A 17569-nucleotide genomic window follows, 5' to 3' on the forward strand; every position below is an offset into this window, starting at 1 on the left:
GACGCTAATCCTCATCGTAAAAATCATATTTTTGTTCCTCTGTGGTAGCATGAATAGTGTGCTTGGAATTCTTGGCAGATGCATCTTCTTCGGCAGGCAGTTTTGTCTTTGTAGTGCTCTTCGAAGAGGTTGGCATGGCAGAACCCAAAGGTTTTTCAGCTAGAGGCATGGGAGCAAGCCTTGGTGATCTCCTAGGAGAGAGCAAAACCTTCACTAGAGAAGGAGTTTGTGCTAGTTTGTCAAGAATAGCAGCTTGGTCATACATGGGAATTTCATTACCCATTTCTTCATTAGAAGACAAATCAGACGAGTCAGGGGCAGCCTTTCTTCTTCTCTTGGTGTCGGTGTATTAAGAATTGGGTCCTAAATACCCCAGACTTATGCACAAGCAATAATAGCCTTCCCGATGGATGGACTTGCCGGAGGATAACTAAAGAATAAACTCAAGACTCGATTATGAGAAGCAAAGAAGATTTCAGAAGATAGAGATAAAAAATATTGAAGATACAACTTGGCGACCCGGCAAGACCCTTGCCGGGGAAAGCTGGAGAAGCCTGCCATGCTCCGAGCCCGGCAAGAATCCCACTACCATGCCACCGCTCCACGTCATTGATCAGGTTGTCACTTGTCGATTAGGTGTCGAGTGGGCAAATAGTTAGGTGAGACTTGTCTGGGCATGTGGCAGCTTGCCATTGAAGAATTAGTTTTAATGACACCCGTCCAAATGATGTGTCAAGGAAATAGAAGGTAGATGGGCGAACGACACAGAAGGAGAGATCAACCTTGCCGGAGAGCTCTGTCCACAAGACACCTCACGATGCATTAAATGCACTTGTCCTAACCCTTCAGAGTTAGGTATTTGGCAATGTAGCCACTATTCACAGTGTAGATTTACCATTCTGCCATTGTGGTGACCCCTTAATCTATAAAAGGCGAGGCACATGGCTACCTTAACAAAGGTCGAAACCTTGTCCATTTTCACGCGTAGCCGCACCTCCCAAGCACCTTGCCGGACGTGCCCTCCTTGTAACTGGACACATACACATCCAATACACAAAGCAGGAGTAGGGTTTTACGCTTTGTAGTGGCCCGAACCTGGGTAAAACTCATGCGTTTCTTGCTGATTCTGCTCTTTGTGCTTGTCGATACCTCTAGTCGAACCGCAAAGGGATCGCCACGATCCCATAGATGGTTGTACACACGACACTTGGTGGTGGTTTTGTTTCGAGGGGCTCAAGGAGAAACATATTTCTTTGACTTGCTTCCCTTGGAAGCAGATGCTTGCTCTTTCTTCTTCTGTACGTCCTCTTTTGTCAGCTTGACGTTCTTTGCCTCAACCTGCTTCTTCTTTGCTTCTCTGGCTTCGCGTTTTGCTTTAGCCTTTTCCCTCTTGGAAACTCCCTTGGGGAAATCAGCGATGGTTTTGAGGGACTCAGGCTGAGCATTTTCAAGAGGCGGAGGCCTGACTTTCTCATCGTCTGGACCAAGACAGCCTTCAGCGATGCAATCATTCCAAGGTGGGTTGAAAGCAAATAAGATCTGATATTTCTTGCGGAGATTTTCATGTCGGAACCATTTGCCTGCCCAGTGACGGCAAATATGCTGCAACCTGTTGTTGCGATCATTAGTGGATTCTCCTTCAGGAGGAGTTCTGTAGCTGTCAGGGTCGGACATCTCAGCGCTCGTGTTTTTCTCTCTACCACGATCACTGATACGTCTCCAACATATCTACTTTTCCTAACGCTTTTCCTCTTGTTTTGGACTCTAATTTGCATGATTTGAATGAAACTAACCCCGGACTGACGCTGTTTTTAGCAGAACTACCATGGTGTTGTTTTTGTGCAGAAATAAAAGTTCTCGGAATGGAACGAAACTTCGCGAGGAATTTTTATATAATAAATAAGAATTTCTGGAGCCAAGGCCTGCCAGAGAGGGGCACCTGGCTGGGCACAACCCACCAGGGCGTGCCCCCTCTCCTGGCGCGCCCAGGTGGGTTGTACCCACCTGGTGGCCCCGCAGACCATGAGACTGACACTATAAATTCCTATTTTTCCAGAAAAAACCAGGGAGAAAGAATTATCACGATCCACGAGACGGAGTCGCCGCCAAGCCCTATTCTTCCTCGGGAGGGCAGATCTGGAGTCCGTTTGGGCTCCGGAGAGGGGGATCTTTGTTCTTCGTCATCACCAACCCTTCTCCTTCGCCAATTCCATGACGCTCCCCATTGGGAGTGAGTAATTCCTTTGTAGGCTCGCTGGTCGGTGAGGAGTTGGATGAGATTCATCATGTAATCGAGTTAGTTTTGTTAGGGCTTGATCCCTAGTATCCACTATGTTCTTAGATTGATATTGCTATGACTTTGCTATGCTTAATGCTTGTCACTTTGGGCCCGGGTGCCATGAAATCAGACTGAACCGTTTATGTTATCATCATTATATCCATGTTTTAGATCCGATCTTGCAAGTTATAGTCACCTACTACGTGTTATGATCCGACAACCCCGGAGTGACAACAACCGGGCCCACTCCCGGTGATGACCATAGTTTCAGGAGTTCATGTATTCACTATGTGTTAATGCTTTGTTCCGGTTCTCTATTAAAAGGAGGCCTTAATATCCCTTAGTTTCCAATATGGACCCCACTGCCACGGGAGGGTATGACAAAAGATGTCATGCAAGTTCTTTTAATAAAGCACGTATGCCTATTTACGGAATACATGCCTACATTATATCGATGAACTGGAGCTAGTGCCGTATCGCCCTAGGCTATAACTGTCACATGATGAATATCATCCAACAAGTCACCGATCCAATGCCTACGAATTTATCCTATATTGTTTCTGCTAAGTTACTACTGCTATCATCACTGTTACACTTGCTACAAAATTACTGCTATCACTGTTCCCGTTACTGTTACTGCTGTCACTACTATCAAAACTATCATATTACTTTGCTACTGATTACTTGCTGCAGATAATTAATCTCTAGGTGTGGTTGAATTGACAACTCAACCGCTAATACCTTCAAATATTCTTTGGCTCCCCTGGTGTCGAATCTATAAATTTGGGTTGACTACTCTACCCTCGAAAACTGTTGCGATCCCCTATACTTGTGGGTTATCAACCACCCTTCTTGGAATTTCCATCAGAGAAGATGGCAAGCGTGTCAATGACCACATCATCATCATCATCAGATGGAGTGTTGGCAGACAGAATTTATTCTTCAATTTCCTCGGATTCAGATTCTTGATTCTTCTTCGGTACCTTGGGTGGTGATGTCTACTACGCAACCTTCTTCTTGTAGACGTTGTTGGACCTCCAAGTGCAGAGGTTTGTAGAACAATAGCAAATTTCCCTCAAGTGGATGATCTAAGGTTTATCAATCCGTGGGAGGCGTAGGATGAAGATGGTCTCTCTCAAGCAACCCTGCAACCAAATAACAAAGAGTCTCTTGTGTCCCCAACACACCCAATACAATGGTAAATTGTATAGGTGCACTAGTTCGGCGAAGAGATGGTGATACAAGTGCAATATGGATGATAGATATGAGTATTTGTAATCTGAAAATATAAAAACAGCAAGGTAGCAAGCGATAAAAGTGAGCGTAAACGATATTGCAATGCTAGGAAACAAGGCCTAGGGTTCATACTTTCACTAGTGCAAGTTCTCTCAACAAGGATAACATAATTAGATCATATAACTATCCCTCAACATGCAACAAAGAGTCACTCCAAAGTCACTAATAGCAGAGAATAAACGAAGAGATTATTGTAGGGTTATGAAACCACCTCAAAGTTATCCTTTCTGATCGATCTATTCAAGAGTCCGTAGTAAAATAACACGAAGCTATTCTTTCCGTTCGATCTATCATAGAGTTCGTACTAGAATAACACCTTAAGATACAAATCAACCAAAACCCTAATGTCGCCTAGATACTCCAATGTCACCTCGAGTATCCGTGGGTATGATTATACGATATGCATCACACAATCTCAGAATCATCGATTCAACCAACACAAAGAACTTCAAAGAGTGCCCCAAAGTTTCTACCGGAGAGTCAAGACGAAAACGTGTGCCAACCCCTATGCATAAGTTCACAAGGTCACTGAACCCGCAAGTTGATCACCAAAACATACATCAAGTAGATCACGTGAATATCCCATTGTCACCACAGATAAGCACATGCAAGACATACATCAAGTGTTCTCAAATCCTTAAAGACTCAATCCGATAAGATAACTTCAAAGGGAAAACTCAATCTATTACAAGAGAGTAGAGGGGGAGAAACATCATAAGATCCAACTATAATAGCAAAGCTCGCGATACATCAAGATCGTGCCGAATCAAGAACACGAGAGAGAGAGATCAAACACATAGCTACTGGTACATACCCTCAGCCCCGAGGGTGAACTACTCCCTCCTCGTCATGGATAGCGCCGGGATGATGGATGGCCACCGGTGATGGATCCTCCCTCCGGCAGGGTGCCAGAACAGGGTCCCGATTGGTTTTTGGTGGCTACAGAGGCTTGCGGCGGCGGAACTCCCCATCTAGGTTATGTTCTGGAAGTTTGGGTATATATAAGAGGTGTTGGCGTCGGGAACAAGTCAGGGGGGTCTCCGAGGCGGCCACGAGGTAGGGGGCGCGCCCAGGGGGTAGGGCGCGCCCCCACCCTCGTGGGTGCCTCGGGACTCTTCTGGCCCATCTCCGATACTCCGTGGGCTTCTTCTGGTCCAAAAACAATCTTCGTGAAATTTCAGGTCAATTGGACTTTGTTTGGTTTTCCTTTTCTGCGATACTCAAAAACAAGGAAAAAACAGAAACTGGCACTGGGCTCTGGGTTAATAGGTTAGTCCCAAAAATCATATAAAATAGCATATAAATGCATATAAAACATCCAAGATTGATAATATAATAGCATGAAACAATCAAAAATTATAGATACGTTGGAGACGTATCAGGTGGTTCCGAAGATTTTCCTCCACCAGTCATGCGAAATCTTTTAGACTTGATAGAATACTGAGGCAAATCACTTTCAGACACTGTGTGCTCCTCCGAACTGGAACTTATGACACCTGTGAAATAGAAGAGATGTGAGGGAAAAATATGCAGGGTCACAAGCATGCACAGAGCGATTTTGACAAGAAACACATTTTGAAAGGAATGAAGGGAAAACTAGAACAATGAATGAAGATCTCATCAATAGATTTCATTCTGACCACGGTTATTTTTGCGGAGAACATGGGCAGAAGGAAAACTATCTAATCTTGCACGAACTGTGGAGGAACCCTAGATCAAAGGGACCGATACGAGGAAAAACAACTACAAACCATACACGGTAAATCCTAGTGATTCCTAAAGATCTATTAACGTGACTAAAATCACAGAAAAATGGTGCTGGTAAGAACTGCTCTATGAGCGGAGAAATAGAAAGAGGCAGTTCCAGATTCAAGCACCCTATCTTGGACACAAGAATCAACTACGACATCGCAGGGAGGAGGATTACCGCATCGGCGGGATCAGCAGCGACGAGATTCGATCGGAGTTCCACAACAGAGCTACTCGCCGGAGTTGCTTCGAGCTCGGGCTTGGTCAGAGGTGGAACAAGGGTTTGAGGAAAAAACAGGCGCACTAAAGGAGGGAGATGAAAGGAGAGGGGTATTTATTGCCAGAGTGCTAACCCACCTCTTTGAAATCCATGGCCCAGAGATGCAGGATGTTCCACATTCAACGGACATGATTGACACAGATAAGATCGTGGGCACGTGGCGAAGGTTATCTGCGCAAATATTGGGAAGTGCAACAGTTCACCGAAGGGTTTGAGAAGGGTCAAGACCAAAAATAGATAAAGTTCGAAGTCTATTTCTTTCACAACCAATGATGTTGGAGAGAAATATCCTCATGTCAAATTGCATACTTGTGACAGACAACATAGACTTAGAAGAGAGGGGAAACAAGGTCCGAAACAAAACACTCAGCCAAATGACAGATAACACAAAAGCAAAAGCTATGAGTGAGTTGTTGATAGGACAAAACACAAACCACGACAAACAGAAAGACGAAAGAACATAAAAGAAGACACGCAGCACCAAGAAGTAGCTTCTCAGAACTGAGAAGAGCAAGCAGCTCCGAGAAGATTCCTACAAGAGAATTAATTAGATTTCACGACCCACACTTGTGTGGGGTGCGGGGACCTTGTCTGTTTCAATCGAATAGAGGCAGTTTTTGTTCGATGTCCTTTGTAGCTTATCTGTTCACTGCAAGAGTAATCATATGAGTAAGCATTGAAGTTGTTTCCTGAGACATGGGTGTAATGGTTTGAAGAAATATGCATGTATTCCCTCTGACGAAGATTATGCTTGTTCCCACTTGAATGAATAACTTCATTGTACTCAGAATGCTTATCCTACATGGTTAGCCTAGAGACCATTCATAAGATCTCGACAGAAGATTTCTTTACCCAAATTTGCTTCTTTGGTGATCCAGACCTGTAGTTAGTCCCAATATAGCGACCGAACACCTGGCCATTCTGTTGTTTAAACAATTTGTAGTTGGAGTCATCCGACTCGTCAGAAACAACAGGGATGAGACAGTCATATCCAGATAGACGTGCTGGTTCGAGTGTTTTGTCTGAGGCACGAACCCAGCTAGTCTATGGATATTAATCGGGAGTCCAGTACATTCCATCGACATTGAGTTTTCTTTCAAAAGCCAAGCCTTCCTTTCTTGGATTTTTGTGAAGTATCGACTTCTTGAGAACATCACACAAGGTTTGATGTCCTTTGAGACTTTTTAGCACTCCAGTCTCAAGAAGCTTTCTCAACCTAAAATTTTCATCAGTGATAGCAACAATTTCCCCGGAGGAGGAGTTAGCGACATCGTTCGTATTAGTTGCAATATTCTCGATGAGAGCAGTAGATGTTTCAGCAGTGGCGTCAGCATTACTTCGCTCTAAGCATTTCAAGCAAGGACGCACAAAATCATCAGGAAGCTTTTCAGATTGCTCGGCGAAGAGAGAAGCCTTTTCTTTCTCAAGCAAGTTATAAGACCCTTGACTCGAGTTCTTGATTCCTGTTAAGGAGTTCATCTGATAAACTCTCGAAGTCAACTGCTAGAGAATTATATCGATTAAAAATATCATCAACGATTGAAGAAAGAGCTTCATGCTCTTCGGACAACTCTTGATTTTTCTCCATCTCTTCGACAGTAATCCTTCGGTAATCCTTTGGATTTCCTTAGACTTTTCTTGAGTTTTTCAAGTTCATCTTGTTGAGACTTAGCAATTTAACTAGTTTAGCATAACCAAGATTGTTCGAGGAGAATTCATTTTCAGATCCCCGATGTTTAGATGATACCTGTTCCTTTGAATTTTTTGCCATGAGGCATGGAGGTGAAGGTTCGTCATCACTTGATGCATGATCATCTGAATATGTCTCGGAATAATATTCTGAAGATTCAAGAGCTATGAGGGCATTTACTCCATCCATACCTTTGTAGAACCTTTTGGTATATGATTCAGACTATGATGGTCCATCTTCCGAGTCCATTGTCATCCCGACACAAGTGATATCCAGTTGTGACATTCTCCTCATGTTAGATTCAATGATTCCTCTTCGTGTGTTAGTGACTGGTCTCCTGGAAGACGAGAAGAAGATTCATCATTCATCTGGAGATTAGTGTGACGGTTCATACGAGAGAATCCTGAACAGTGAAGGGAAAGTCATCTATTTCTTGGTTTTCGGCTCGTATCCCAGCTAGGGCAGTCATCTATAAAGTGACCATATTGTTTGCACTTGAAACACTTCATTTCTAAGGAAATCGTTTTGAGGACTTGGATGATTCTTATTCACCATCGTTTGATAGAATTAGATTGTGCCTTCGTAGGTTATCCAGTCTTGCTGTGAGCATTTCAAGTTCCCTTGTGATTGAGTGTTGATTCTCAATATCTTCTTCATCTTGAGAGCTGCCATAATATGAAAGAATTTCTCCTTTGCTTTCTGAAGAAGTATCAAATTGGCTGTTTTCCAGCTCCACATTTTCTTCGTGAATTGTTAATAGTGCCATGACCTCAACATAGTGGAGATCTTCAAAGTCCAGTCTTTGCTTGATTGCAGTGACGATTGGGTCAAAGGAAACATCAAGAGCGTTGATCAGTTTATTGACAACATCTCTATCAGTGATATCTGTAACTCCTCCTTGATGAAGCCTCTCAACAATATATGTCAATCGGTCAGTGAGTTCCATGACACTTTCCTTTCGAAGACTTCTGAAGTTGGCAAACATGACACGAAGCATATCAGTGTGGGATTCTGTTCGAAGGATTATTCCTTCATGGACATTTTTGATGGCATCTCAGAGTTGCTTAGCAGTTTCAATATCTCTGAACCGAATGAATATTCCTCTTGACAGGCTGTCGCATATGATATCTTTTGCTTGTGCAGCCAAGCGTATGTTAACTTCGTCCTGGGGAGTAGATGTCTTTGGATGTTGAATTGTGTATACATTCTCCACAATCTGCCATAGCTCAGTACTGATAGCTTGAAGTCTGATTCTCATTCTTCCTTGCCAATAGACATAGTCATTTTCATCAAAGATGGGAAACATTTCAGAGTGCGAGGATCTACTTGCGAACGACATGCTCAAAACTCCAAGGTTGTTAGACCTTCAATAGACAGAGTCATGGAGAACCAGCTCTGATACTAATTGTAGGGACCGAGAGTACATCGACTAGAGGGGGGGGTGAATGGGACATTCAAAAATTCTTTTGAATGTTTTGCATCTATCCTAAACACAAAAGTGGAATAAACTTGAACGAGAAGAAACTTAAGTAGGTATCCTACTGAGGAACAAAACCTTCGATATAGGAAGCAATAATAGTTCGAGTATAGTAGATAACGGTCTTGACTATCACGATGGTAATGCAACACGCTAGCAATTGTAGTAGCATGAGAGGAATCTATATGCAAACAACAAGGTAAATGCAAGCAAAGGTGAAAGAACTAGAATATTGCTCGAAGGATAAGAGAGATATAGTTTACACAAGAAGGATAAATGATCAAATCATAAGCAAATACAAGATCATCGCAGAGCACGAAAGACAATTCCTCAATGAAATGCTTAGTGAAAAGAAATAATCAGTGGTGCTCGATGGCGACAAGTGTATTTGGTAGACCAGTTTGTCCTTCAGCCAAAGGACTACGTCTGGTTGGAAGGACTTGTGATTGAACACATGAGCAAAGCTCTCTCTGTCCTATTCTCCTTCAACTAGGAGCTGATCAGACTTCAATTGATTTCACTCGTGGTAGATGCTTATCGACGATCTCCAAACCTTCGACAGACTTCCTTTGCAAACCACAATCACTCTTGGTTGCTGAAGATCTTGCTCAGTGAAGACAACAACTCTTCAACACTCGAGCCGACACCTATCCGTCTAGGGAGTGTGCAACTCTCAAGAGTAATAGGTACAATAACTCTAACTCAGAACTACTGTGATGCTCAACCACTGTCTAAGTTTTGGTTCTTGGTTTTCTCTTGGTGAATTTTAAACTCAAATCACTCGAAGATGGGATTCTCAATCAATCTTCTCAGAAATCTTAAGCGGAGCAGCCGATGGACAACGTTGGAGCGGGTAGCTATTTATAACCGCAACCTTCCCTGAAGGGAAATGACCAAAATGAACATGTGGGTCAGCCAATGGCCGAACAACATGAGCCCAACGTTCGGAATTTGAGCATGATGGCAACATTCCTTGCGGAGCAAGAAATGCTGACTCTTTACTCCAAAAGATATCTCCTGCAGCATCGAAGGACTACGTCTTCTACTGGTAGGTAATCATTCAGAGCATAAAGAGATTTCTCTCGGTCTTGCATAGGTTTGGGATAAGCATCACAACGGATCGAAGCTTCGAGAACCTATACCCCACTTAATAGTACGGAGGTCCTAACACTCAAGAAAGAGAAGAAGAATAGCGAAGTAAATTACACGTCTTCGCCTTGCCTTCGGTCTTCTCGGTCAATTTTCTTCGGACGACCTCCGAATCAATTGCTTCACCAAGCAATAAATTTTAAGGGGTCGACATCTTTGCATCAATCATCTCGTCAAACGGCCTAGAGAGATATGACGAATCTTCTTTTTTATCAAATATCTTTCAGTGAAGTTCCTCGAACTTGACACCAAAGAGGGCATTCTTCTTCGGTTCTGCATGGACTATTTCTCTCTGTGTGCACTAGCAAACAAATCAGTCCACGCCTATTTCTGTCAACAATCTCCAAAACATAATATGGCAATAATTGCACCAACAAACAAGGCATCCATTGTAAGACATATTTGCAATCAATCAATCTTCAAGATGTGTTCCTCGATGTTTATTCTCGGGATCTGATCTCCATGTGTGCATAGTTCGTTAAGGTATGGTTTGAGGCATAAGCCTTGCAACCCTCTGTATTTATTGTGGGGATCAATAGAAGGGCTTTGAATTAACATCCCGTATGTGTGAAATAAAATTGTTCCGTAGATGTCTCTTGTCTTGTCCAGGATCTTCATCCCTGCAGGTACCCAGAAGCATGGAGATCGAGCACCGGTGAGGCTAGGAGCAAGGAGAATGTCAAGTGTTATACAAAACACCGGTGACAGTAAAGTTTAGTACGATAATACAGATCCAATCCTTGGGAATTCATGAGGTGTAGTCATAAAACACCCACAACTCTTGTCTGATTTCATAATCTTAATTATCAAGACAACCTCACGAGACGGATAGGGCATGTAGTAGGACGATTGATTCTTGATGCATGAATCATGCCGGTCAAGATGTTATTTGGACACATCCCTCACTTCGGTTCCTAACAAGCACATCTTGATGGGTGACTTCTAGTGCACAAATTAAGATCATATCTGGTCCCAACACAAATACATGGTTGTAAATATTAATACCTCACATGAGTACCTCTTTTTATTATAAGTGTTTGAATCACCGGTTGCTTGATTGATTCGGTCAAAAGCTGGAATTGATCTTTAATAAAAGCTTGCTAGAGACCATCGCTTTTAGGGAATCTTCCTCTCGTGGGTTTGATAACCCAGGATCACCTATGGGAAAATAGGTGTGGGATACATTTTTCCATTCCATTACTGGATCACTAAAAGGAGGTATCAACGGCCCACCGCTGCGCGGCCCAGCCCCCGCGAGGCAAGCACGGGCGCGAGGGTTTCCCCCGAAATCACTAATTACGGAGTACTCGTTGCAAAGAACACTCCATCTTCCCAGGTCACGACAAGTGGTGCACATGCAGCGCGCCACTTGTCGCAACCTGGGAGTTTTCCCTTTTTTCGTAGATTCGTTTATTCAAAACGTTTTATCTCTTAAACCGTGCATCCAAATCTCAAACCATTTTCACCATTGGATTCCTCGCGTCGAGATATCCAAAACTAGATCCATGTTGATAGGTTTTGATGAACTTTTTTTCACAAAAAAACCGAACGAAAAAACCAAAGGGGAGCACGGTTTTTTCCCTTTTCGAAAGAGGCACGCCCGTGCCTCTCGCGAAATCACAACCGTACCTCTCGTGGAAGCAAAACCGTGACTCTCGTGGAAAGAAAAAAAAAAACAAAAAACGCGTTTTTTCCCTATCCGAAAGAGGCACGCCCGTGACTCTCGTGAAAGCACAACCGTGCCTCTGGCAAAAGCAAAACCGTAACTCTCGCGAAAGAAAAAAACAGAAAACGCGTATTTTTTCCCCTTTCTGAGAGGCACGGCCGTGACTCTCGCAAAAGCACAACCGTGCCTCTCGCGGAAGCAAAACCGTGACTCTCGCGAAAAAAAAACCAGAAAACGCGTTTTGTTTTTCCCTTTCCGAGAGGCACGGCCGTGACTCTCACGAAAGCACAACCGTGCCTCTCGCGAAAGTAAAACCGTGACTCTTGCGAAAGAAAAAAAACAGAAAACACGTTTTTTCGTTTCCGAAAGGCACGACCATGACTCTCGCTAAAGCACAACCGTGCCTCTGACGGAAGAAAAAACGTGACTTTTCAAGAAAGAAAAAAAAGTAAACACGTTTTTCGAGCAAAAAAAAATTTTCAATTTTTTTTGGTCGAAACGCTAAGGAAGACCGGGGGAAAATCAAAACATCGAAAAAACCTGGGAAAAAACCGTTTAAAAAGCCGAAACCGCGTGCGGAAAAATAAAAAAAATCTGGAGGGAGCGTCCAGAGCGCGACACGTGGCGGCGGATGGCTGAGAGCGCGCCAAGTGGCGCTGATCGTTGCGAGGCTCCCGAAGGAGCGCTCGTTAACTAGTTGCTCCCGGTTTCCCCAACCTGCGCAGCTGAGGTGGCAGCCGAGGGCGCTAATTAAGGTAGGGGCGGCGAGGGTGCGCCTCGGGCCCTAGTTGCTGCGGGATGGAGTAAGGGCGGCGATGAACGATCGGAATGGCGATTGGAGGCCACCGACGAGCAGCGAAGGGGAGCAGCTCAAGAGTGGTGGAGGACGCGATGATTCGCCGGCAGAAAGCCGCAACGCCGAAGGCAAGGATGCCATGAGAAGCGAGCTGGGCCGTGATCAGCAGTCCGGTGACACCCCAGCCACCAGGACGGGGGCGATGCAGCCTACTGCCATGCAAGGTGGCGCCATCTCTCCGGCGGCGTGCGAGCGGAGCTCGGACTGGACCGCGCGCGAGCGGCAGAACCCCCACCCCTAGAGATTGAGCCACCTGCCGCGGCAGTCCTGGCTACTTGCTTCCGGGAGAAAGGCGATGGGACGACGTCCCGGCGCTCGATGGTGAGTCCGGCTGCCTGGTCCACCTCTTCGGCGATATCCGCCCAGACGACGCGTGACAACGGGGTTGGGGGCAGAGCAGAGGCGGGGGAGGTCGCCGCGGGGCCGGTAGAGCGCAGATCCAAGGCCGTCGGCGTCAAGGTAGGCGGGCGGAGGTAGGGAGGTGGCCCGATCGCGGCGGCGCCCGTCCTGTCGCCAGAGAGGGGATTTTCAAAATCCATCTCCCACAAGAATCGTTTTGCTCTGGTTTTGCCGAGCTCAAACCTTCTGATGGAATTGTTGAAGCTCTAGGTGACCTTTCCAAGCTCATGTTTTTGAATTTATCATATTGCAGCAGTCTTAGTTAGAAAGCTCCGAATCACTTTACCTCAGAGAGTTTACCCATCTGGATTTGTCACTCTGAAGTAGGGTTAATGCCTTATGAAATTCTAATGTCTGAATTTATCATATTGTCATTGACTAGAAGGGCTTCCAGAGATCATCAACGATCTCACCGAGCTCCAGTATTAAAATCTATCAGGGTGCTTAGGTCATCTCTTGAAATCTCAGCGCCCTGTTTGGTTTGGCTGTGGATTTCTAAAAGCAGCTGTGAAAATTCTGCTGTGGAAAATCTGATGTGAAAAAGATGTAGGTCATTTGGCAAACCAGCTGATACAACTTTTTCAGATTTTGGCCCGCAGCGGAATCAGATTTTGAAAAGTACATCCTGGGCTGCTTCCGCTTTTGGTTCAGATTTTGGCAGCGGATTTCTGGAATCGGATTCTGCTGGGTTCGCCCTTTGGTTCAGATTCTGCTGCGCGGCAGCGGAATCCGTCGATAAAAGCTGAACCAAACAGGGCCTTAGACTAATGGTTTCATTGACCAACGCATCACAAACCTATCCAGTCTATAGTATCTGGAGTAGTTTTTTTTTTCTAAGGTATTGCGAGATAGGGGATGCCCCTATGGAGTATAGATTTTCAATGATTGAATTCATGCTATACCTGAAAGTATTACCAGCCTTAAAAGGCTACGTACCGCAACTAGATTAAGAAGCTCCCAGCACCTATGGCTGACAACTGATCTTGGAGATAATTAATCTTGGCTATATCCTCGAGTCCAACTAGCGTAATTCACTGATACAAAGGGGATTTTCTCTACGACTCAAGGTGATGCACTAGAAATTGGAGATGGAAAAAGGCATTGCACATACATACGTAATTCATCCATGTAAAAGAATTATGAAGATTTAAGATGTAAGCGAATCACCATTAGACTGCCTCCATTGATTCATCCACAATTCATCAGGAAAAGAAAGGCATGCCTCCATTAAAATAGACTGAACCTTTTGGCAAAATCTGTGCACTCGTAGCAGTTGTGTGGAATCAAAGAAACAATGGCAGTATGGCAGTAGTAGCTCAGGAAACTCACTCGTATTTGAGGTTTGAATCGTGTTGTTGCCTCCTGTGCCTATGGATGCATGGGTGCAAAGTTTATAACATTGCCCTGCACTTCGATCTTGCGCTTTTCAACGTAGGATCCTCATCTGCTTCATCAGCTGGCGGTGACGAGGCAGCATACGTCCAGTTACGATGCTGTCCTCGCAAGGCAACGCCAACATCTCCCCAGTAACCAGCATTGCTGGCGTACCACTCCACCGTCTTCCTCAGTCCCTCCTCCCACGTTGTGCGCTCCGACCACCCCAGCCTCCTCATCTTCTCACCGTCCACAAAGTACCTCTGGTCATTGAACGGCCTGTCCTCCACGAACCTGATGGCCTTCTCGGGGTCCACCCCAAGAATCTCACATATGTCCCTGGCCACATCCACCACTCCCCTCTCCTTAGCCGCGGCGATGTTATACACATGCCCAACCTCTCCTATGTGAAGAACAACATCAAAGGCTTCAGCAACATCCTCACAGTACAAGTAGCTCCTGGCATTCGAGCCATTCCCATAAACCGGGAGTGGCAGGCCTCTCATTGCCAAGAGAGCAAATTTGGGGACGAGCTTCTCGGGGAACTGGTTTGGCCCATACACATTGTTACCTCGCGTGGTGATCACCGGAAGATTATAGGACCTTGCGTAGGCCATCACCAGCATCTCTGCCCCGGCTTTCGTAGCCGAATACGGGTTTGTCGGAAGCAGCCGAGATTCCTCATGGTTACCAACAACAGCATTGAGATCAGTTTCTCCGTAGACTTCATCGGTGCTGACATGAATGAACCTTCTGATCTTAACCTGCTTGCATGCCTCGAGGAGGACGTGGGTGCCGTACACATTGTTTTTGGTGAACTCGAAGGAACTGCTGAAGGAGTTGTCGACGTGAGTCTGGGCAGCAAAGTGCATGACGGTATCGATCGACTCGGTGACCAGGAGGTGGTTCACCAAGTCGGCACTGGCGATGTCGCCCCTGACAAACTTGAAATTCGGGGATCCACGGGAAGGGTCGAGGTTTCTAAGGCTGGAGCAGTAGTCGACCCTGTCGAGGATGACGATGTTGTAGCGGGGGTAATTCCTGACCAGACGGTTTGCCACGTGGGACGCGATGAAACCCGCGGCACCAGTTATGAGGATGTTCTTGGGCTCATAGGTTGCCATCTGGAGTGGCTTGATATACCTACAAAATCAAATAATTAGTGCTTGTTACATAGCACTCGCATGTACGATGATGCAGAATGACTGAATTATTGCCACAACCACAAGCGTGTGAGACCAAGGCTGTTAATTGCTTAACGGGGGAAACAAGAGACACTTGTGGAACTAATAATTGAATAAACTAAGTAGCTCGATCTATTCCCTACCATCAAACACCTTTTGCAAACACAAATATTAGTATTAAATTGCGATTCTATTTCAAATTAAAATTCGCGAGTAAACTCATTTCTATTTCAGGTTGGTCTCATTTGTTTGAAAATGCAGGTCTAGGCCCCAATCTTCCATGAGTAGTGATTCACCAGAAGTCGTATGGCGCCCAGAACTGTTTGAAAATGCTACGGCGAGGGGATTGGCTTGGGTCCTCTCCCTGGAGCACCTCCATTACCAATCTGTTGTTGCAGTGGCAGTTACCAACATCCAGCGCTCTACTACTATTTGCCATTGATTTTGACTCGCGCGCCACTGCATACGTCATGTTCGACGGAATGCCCGTGGGGCTCTTGCGCTCGGTGAGAGGGAAATGAAGCCGGAGGCATCGAGCTCTACAGCAGGAGCGGCGGCTGGGGACGGACAGGACAAGCGCGTCCATACGGCGGCAGAGCCCGGAGCTTGAAGAGGGCCAAAAGCTGGCCACGCCGCTGATGTCGACCGGCGAAGTGTGCCGGCGCGCGGCAGAGCAATAGTAGGATTCGGACCTACAAATCAATTTACTCTAACGACAGCGACATGATACAACACGCAAACAGAGTCTCCGGTGACGTCAAAGTCAAACCCAGTGCAGTATCCTCAGATCTAGCACAAACAAAATGGAGGATGGAAGGGAACGGGGACGGGGGCTCACCGAGGAGATTGATGGCGGCGGCGGCGCGGAGACGAACTCAACCAAATCCTGGTGATGGTGGTGGTAGGGTAGGTAAGGAAGCTGAGGTGGTGGTGCACGTGCTTTTTTTTTGGTTGTTGATTCTCTTCGAAAATAAATATGGACCGCATACGGACTCACATGAGTGAGCAAACACACTAAAACTTTTTTTGTAAAGCTAGGACATCTTATAATTGTGAATGGAGGGAGTATGTTAGAGTGGATGACGCGGTTGTTCCCTGCTAATGGGCTCTGCCGTGAAAAATTGGAGGTGGAGCAAGCTTCACGATGAACTGGAGGTGATCTGGGTGAAGAAAGAATGAGAGATGAGGCTATAGGCGCTCGACATGCTCGAGCTTGCCTGGAGCCATGATGGTGGCCAATTCGAGTGGGGTAGCTCAACGACCGAATTGAAGGTCGGGACAAGCATGTTCGATGTCCTATGCCGCAACAATGGCGGGTGACGAGAACGTTCAAAATGCAAGCACCGACCATGCCACGTAACCCTTGGTCGTAGCCTCGTGCTACTAAGTGCTTGATGAAGTTTTCACACTCCATTCTACCGACCATCAGCAAGAAACAAAGGGGAGGGAAAAGGAAATGGATTGTCTCACTTATGGAGGGAATGCGCTTGATGAGGTTTTGGATGCCTTGCACTTCTCCCCTTGCCCTAACGGATGGCTAGGTGAATGTTTTGGGGTAAAACTTGTGCACCAAGTACTAGGTAAAAGGGGTTCTTGTCAGGGTGCCAGCATTCCAGGCCTAATTCTCATGAACATCCCCTACCACTCCGGTGAACGGCGACTTCCTCCTCCACTTTCCTTGACGAAAGATCCAACTTGCACCCTGGTTACCTCTACCTCGATCGGCCCCATAGTTTCTTCTTCTTGAGGGATGAGGTAGGCAAGATCAAGGAAGGGCGCCTTCTACGGGATGGAGAGTGGATTCCCTAGGCATGGAGATGGTGGCTGTGGATTTTGCCAGCCGTGTTGGTCACCATCGGTTACTGAAGAGTTGCCGCCTCACGCTCAACCCAGACATACTCGCCTCGGTTTCCCTGCCCAGGTCTGGATCGCGCTTCGCTTCGCTCGCCGAGGACGATGTCGATGTGTAGCGGGTCGACGACACTGTTGTGTTGCGGATAGCAAGCGAGGCTTTCTCGGGCGAGGAGCATGATGATGGCGATACTTAGTCTAAGGTGCAGACAAGGAGGAAACGAAGAAGAAGTGGTCCAGAAATTTTGGGAGGATGTGGGTTGATGTCTACTACACAACCTTCTTCTTGTAGACTCGTGTTGGGCCTCCAAGCGCAGAGT

The 17569-nt window shown here is 45.8% G+C and overlaps 1 protein-coding gene across 1 annotated transcript; it reads right to left on the bottom strand.

The window, feature by feature from the left end:
- Nucleotides 1-13948: 13948 nt before the first annotated feature.
- LOC141023374 (trifunctional UDP-glucose 4,6-dehydratase/UDP-4-keto-6-deoxy-D-glucose 3,5-epimerase/UDP-4-keto-L-rhamnose-reductase RHM1-like) lies at nt 13949-16481 on the bottom strand. The gene is made up of 2 exons (XM_073500162.1): nt 16237-16481; nt 13949-15357 (listed from the first exon to the last, which is right to left on the bottom strand). Exons 1-2 carry the CDS (start codon nt 16383-16385, stop codon nt 14232-14234), a joined length of 1275 nt encoding a protein of 424 aa, XP_073356263.1. The 5' UTR covers nt 16386-16481; the 3' UTR covers nt 13949-14231.
- Between the last annotated feature and the right edge of the window lie 1088 nt (nt 16482-17569).

The sequence above is a fragment of the Aegilops tauschii genome, chromosome 1, assembly GCF_002575655.3.
Source record: "Aegilops tauschii subsp. strangulata cultivar AL8/78 chromosome 1, Aet v6.0, whole genome shotgun sequence".
Classification (NCBI taxonomy): domain Eukaryota; kingdom Viridiplantae; phylum Streptophyta; class Magnoliopsida; order Poales; family Poaceae; genus Aegilops; species Aegilops tauschii.

Excerpts from the sequence above, each read along its gene's own strand:
- LOC141023374 (XM_073500162.1), bottom strand. The coding sequence starts at position 16,385 with ATGCGGTCCATATTTATTTTCGAAGAGAATCAACAACCAAAAAAAAAG. Across the intron at positions 15,358-16,236 it reads CGCCGCCATCAATCTCCTCG|GTATATCAAGCCACTCCAGA; the intron begins GTGAGCCCCCGT and ends TTGATTTTGTAG.